At 36.0% G+C, this 5,698-nt stretch overlaps 2 protein-coding genes across 2 annotated transcripts; one reads left to right on the top strand and one right to left on the bottom strand.

The window, feature by feature from the left end:
* The first annotated feature begins 386 nt into the window (after positions 1-386).
* Positions 387-2,127, top strand: LOC126382284 (transport and Golgi organization protein 11). The gene is made up of 5 exons (XM_050032100.1): positions 387-531; positions 744-831; positions 911-1,040; positions 1,125-1,389; positions 1,558-2,127. Exons 2-5 carry the CDS (start codon positions 760-762, stop codon positions 1,763-1,765), a joined length of 675 nt encoding a protein of 224 aa, XP_049888057.1. The 5' UTR covers positions 387-531; positions 744-759; the 3' UTR covers positions 1,766-2,127.
* A 113-nt stretch (positions 2,128-2,240) lies between these two features.
* LOC126382266 (4'-phosphopantetheine phosphatase) lies at positions 2,241-5,035 on the bottom strand. Its single transcript, XM_050032077.1, has 5 exons — positions 4,601-5,035; positions 3,805-4,010; positions 3,406-3,536; positions 2,977-3,265; positions 2,241-2,584 (listed from the first exon to the last, which is right to left on the bottom strand). The coding sequence occupies exons 1-5, from the start codon at positions 4,837-4,839 to the stop codon at positions 2,364-2,366; spliced, it is 1,086 nt and encodes a 361-aa protein (XP_049888034.1). The 5' UTR covers positions 4,840-5,035; the 3' UTR covers positions 2,241-2,363.
* Between the last annotated feature and the right edge of the window lie 663 nt (positions 5,036-5,698).

Genomic DNA, 5,698 nt, shown 5'->3' with positions numbered 1-5,698 from the left:
AACACGGCATTTTGACATTTTGTTTTCGTTTACAATATCCCTAACTGATTTTTATTGGATTTTGATTGGTCAAATTAGATGATGTTGAAGTTGTTTTCTTTTTGTAGCTTTTAACCTTGTTTTAACCCGTTTTAACCTGCTTGCTAGAGACCTTTAGGTTTAGGCCAAATTAGGTCGTCGTCACAGACCAAGAGAGATGCTACGCAGGTGGTCATCGTATTTATATATTTTTACATTACTTATACCATGTGGCCCAGTATTTTTGTGTGGTTAGTTAGATTTAATGTATCAATATCAATCGAATCAATCAATTTCAATTATCAAGATTACCGGTTAATTCCGGTTTTTGAAATCCTTTCCTTAACCATGAAAAGAAAATATTGTCTTTGTCTATGGTTCCCTTTAACTGTGTGCTGTCAATTGCCATCGTTATCATAATTTCAATGAATTTTTCAGATTATTTTCCTAATAAATAAAATAAATGGAATAAAACTCGTTAGAAGAAGACAGCAAATTCTTTGGTTTGGTTAGGTACGTAAGATAAACTTAAGAAACCTTTCTGTTGTATAACTTTAATCAATATCAATGACCTATCTCTACCTAGTGCATAAAAATTATACCTCCGTTATATTTTCTTTATTTTTACACCGTCACGTTATACACAAAGCAGTTGTGTGGTACCTAGTTGTCTTTAAATTACATCACCAACTGTGTGTTAATATTACTTTTATGGTTTCGTACAGGGTGAAATCTATAAGAATGCAGTTCACGTCAGAAGAAGCTTACGCGCGTCTCATTAGCCACAACATGACTGTACCACAAAGAATCAAGGTAACTACGATAGTGCTGTTGTACTTGCACTTACTAAGTTGCTTTCATTGTAATAATGTACTTTCCATTGTATTTTCAGGCGACTGGTGATATAGTAGATGATGACAACGCACCAAATGGACTGGTAACTGGCTGGGACTATGCTAACGAGAAATTCGATATGAAAGTTCCAGAACGAATACTTGTGGTTGGACAGGACCAACACGTAGGTAAGAAGAAATCATTAGTTTTTTAATAAATTACTACAATACTTTATTTGTTCAAGAACTGTTTTTTTTTTTTATATTAAACAGGCACAAAAGCGACACCTAGAGAAATTCAGCTGGATAATGCAGTGTTGCCTACTGATCCTGGGATGATCCGTGTGAGCACTCCTCCTCGTGTGATTACTCTTGATCAACATTACTTTCCATCAGCTGACGATTTTCCTCATGGAATTCCACATTCTCCACCAAGGAATATAAGGACAGTTCGCTCTCAGGGTGATGGAGCTCGCTCCACACCTCGTCCAGAGAACTTCAATGAGTCTACTATGACAGAGTCTCGACTTGTACTGAGGTATATTTATATTTTGTGATTTTTATGTCATTATAACTATAGTCAGTGGCAAAGAATTCGACTTTGTGCTTATACAATATTTTACAATGGAAGTCTTAGGTTATTATTATCAGTGTGGCCATGCTTTATAAGGTCAAAAGAGTTATTAATATTGTTTTATAATTTTAGAGAACCAACTCCTCCAATGGGTAATGGCGAAGGGCTCTCTACTAGTGAAGAAATGGTGCATCTGCGACGGCAGATTGTCAAGCTGAACAGAAGAGTGATGGCCATAGAAGCCGAGCAGCTACAGAGGCAGCAAAAGGAAAAGATAGCTTATGCTATTGGCCTTGCCTATTTGTTGTTCAAAGTTATTGCTTGGCTCAACAGATCTTAATTCAGACAAGAAGCTAAGATAATATATAAGATGAAGTACCTATTTAATATAATTGTTGACTTCATGAAATTATCTGGGTTATGTCCATTTTATAAATGGCATGTAATGTAGAAATGTCACGTCCCGATGTAGACATTAATTTGAAGGTGGAAGTGTGAATTCTTAAAGCATTATTTAGTAGCATTTAGGTAACTTTTTTATATTGTTGTACATTTCTGTAATTTCCTGTACAGTGAACTTGAATTTCCAATATACATAGTTTTGTTCCTTAACATTTCTTCTATGTTTATTGTTAGAAGTGACATGACCTTTCCCTTAGAATAGATATGGGTCATTTTTATTTAAATAAATGATAGATTCAACTTGAAATGCTTTTCATAGCGTTAAACCTCCTCTAATTTTGTTTCGGCACTGAATTGGACATTGGCACTACACTGGATTTGAAAAACAATGAGTTTAAAATGAAATAACAAAATCAGGGTAACACTCAATATATTCCGAAAAAACGCCATAAGATGTCAACACAGGTCTATGCATTCACATATGAATGCACTTATGGAAATATGTTGTAGTCAAAACTTAATGAATAGTGGGGTAATCAACACGTTTTATGTGGTATTTGAGTAGGTTTGTCTTCATATATGAAGATGACTGAGAACAGTGGTCCCCCAAGGCGTTGAGCAAGCCACATATTCTTTACAACAGCCAACTTAAGTGAGTCGACGGCAAGGCGAGCATTAAAATTCGTATGAAGGGCTCTGCCCATTCCTTCTAGTATTATTAGGTCCACACCACGCACCTTCATTTCGTTACAGAGAGCTGCAAAATAAATGACATTTGATAAGTTACATGATTTTGAATAGTGAATTAGGGTTGAACAACATCTGGCAGCACCTCACTGCACTTTCCTATGCTTCTATTCTTTTATGTTACTCAGAGCCGTCATTTGCAAGAGCGAGAGGGCGCCTGCTGTGATACAAAATAAACTTAACCAGTAATAAAGGTAGTTTTAACTATTTTATTATAACAAACAATGTTACTGTGTTCAGTATTTACTTTAGTAATATGTTAAACTATTAGATTAGATAGAAATATAACATATAGCGTGCAATCGCGCGCGTAAGAATGTGATAGCGTGCAGCCAGATGTGGTTCAACCATTAACATGTCATATATCAATATTTTTTTGCATTGCAATCAATTTGTTCTTACCTACACTAATAGTCTTTAGATCTAGACAGGGACCTCTCTGACCACTTGATCTCACAACTAAATCCCCAGTGGCCAAGGCTGCAGAAAGGACTGGACAAATGAGAGAAGCTGCTTGTAGTATTTCTTCTAACTCCACATTTGTTACATCGTTTAAAGCTGGCCACTCGTTTGCACATAGAATGACTGATGTGCCTCTGAGCAACAGTCCTCTGACAAATGGCAATATGCCTAGTACTATATCTACTCCACTATTGTCTACAAATATGGCAGCACAGTGATGAACTGTTTTCTGTAACATATTCACATTTAGGTAAATGAGTGCATGAGAAATATATCTTGCTGAGATTAAAGGAAACTGAACATGCATCTTTAAATAAAAGTTCAACCCAACATATTACAATTATATAATAGGAGTGAAACAGAAATTACCTCTAATTTTTCAAGCCATTTGTCTAATCCATCAAACAGCCATGGCCTTTTTTGTATTTTCTGAAGGGCTTCATACAGTCCTGAGTTCAGCATGGTGGCTACTGCCTGTGCACCCCAATCAAACATATTTCCTGTTGATATTACATGAAACATTAACAAAATATTGGCTCCTTATAGTGAAAACCATGTAAATGCCTTTTTATAAAATTATATTTGGATGTGACTTCAGGATGTTTCTTCAGGTTGGGTAAGCGGACCTTGTGAAAAATGGGACAATGCTAGGGAGATGATGCCATTCAGATGTGACTTTGTAAAAAAAACCTTGCAATAGACACACTGGTTTCAATAGGTGATGATATACACTTATAAAAAAAAACAATAAATAATGTAGAATGATACCTGCCAAAACACCTCTGCAGAGCTCAACCCATCGCTGCCTATCATCGGGCAAAGCATCTATTTCTGCTAATCTTCTTGCAAGGGATGCAAGTGCAGTTTCATTTTCAAATTTCTTTTGTTGCTTCCATAAATCAAAAAATCCTTGAGATCTCAAACAGGTTTCATTGATATCCAGAAGAGATCGTATTGTTAACTGTCCATGAGCGCTGCAAATAAATTATTTCAGACAACTGCTTTATTGCATGGAACACAATAGTATGTTTGATTACATTAGATTGACTAATCCACCACTGTATTTTTTTTTAATGCATTTACTTTAGGAATATCTTAGAATATCTACAGTAGTGAACTTACAGATTTTACTGTCCAAAAAATATTAAATTATCATATTTAATAAGTTAAACACAACAGCTGTCTGGCTGGCCTCATATAACATAGCTGGCGAGGAGGGGGTGTAGGTATCAGGTAATACACTACACACCTCTTCCTACTCTTTTGTGGATACAGTAATGATGCTATGTTACATTATGTAAAATGTAGTCCACGAGCGGTAGTCTTCTTCCAGTGTGTGAGTTGTGGATCAATAACCAACCTCATAGTTTTGAGCTGCAAAATGCCCCGACCTAGCCCATGTAATCACTAGATGCTTACTGCTAGTTCAGTGGTAAAAAAATATGATTATACTGTCTGATTATGAATATCACTAGCAATTAATAGATTATTTTGTCTCCTGTATATTTAGGTCAAGAATAGACTATGCATTTCTTATACTGCACAATTGAAATGTTATACTTACAGAGGATTTATTCTGAGTTCCTTCAGAGCCTCCACGTAACATGTTTTGAATTTGAGGGCTCGAATTTCAACAGTCGGATCATCGGTGTTTGCTAACGCAAAGTTTACGTACTTCTCCACTAATTTCTCGCAAGTGTTGAGCCAATATTCCCTTGCTTCTTCATCTGCCAGCAAGTCCAAAGTATCAGGATTATATTTATCTGGCTCGTACAATATGTGGGAGAGACCAAAATGTTCCATCCTGTGAGCGGTCCCAATAACAAAAGCCGCGGCAGGTTAAATAATAATTTATATTATTTACATTTCCCTTATCCCATTGTAATATTTTATCGTTATCAATATACAAATAAAGACGCTATTATACCTAATTATCTTATCAAAATTATCTCGCTTGTCTCTTCTCTTGACAGTATTTTTTTCCACAAATGACATTATAAGATAATAAAGCAGGGCTGCCAACCGTAAAACATTTTATCTCCCTCTTTGGCTCGTACATAAAAAAAGGCTTAAAGTACTAGATATCTGGTGAAATAGCCGTTAGCCGTTATAAATCCGGTATCCAGCCGGTTAAGAAAAAAATACATAAGACATGGGCATAGTTTCCTTTGCCTTGCCCTTTGGGGAAAACAAAAAAAAATGTCTATACTCGTTCATTATTGTTTGTACTTATTTAGCTTATTCGTTCATTCTTAACTCATTGTCATTGGCTCTTCTTGTTTATGGGCCGCTTTTTGGCGGGAAACGGGAACGGGACAGTTGCTTTCTTCATTGAATAATCTAAATAATTAATACGAAGTGGTGTTTTGTGGTTGATGATCGCATTAAGTTAGTCGGAAGACATTCGCGAGTGTTATTATATTGGAGTATTCAATAAACAAAGTGTATCTGCCTATTTTCGCTTCGTGTCAAGAAGCCGCTTCATAACTCGAAAGTTTATGCGGACTTTCGAGTTAATTCGTTTGGGGTTCGGAGTAGGAGTCTACTCCGAGGGTGGGGGCTTAGGTTTCATCATCATCACCTTTCATCATTTCATCATTCATCAAGAAAAAAAATACGTAAGACATGGCTGTATGGGCATAGTTCCCTTTGCCTTACCCTT

This window comes from Pectinophora gossypiella, chromosome 3 (assembly GCF_024362695.1).
Source record: "Pectinophora gossypiella chromosome 3, ilPecGoss1.1, whole genome shotgun sequence".
NCBI lineage: Eukaryota > Metazoa > Arthropoda > Insecta > Lepidoptera > Gelechiidae > Pectinophora > Pectinophora gossypiella.
Note: the sequence above shows the minus strand (reverse complement) of the source record. Positions and strands in the feature narration are given on the sequence as shown.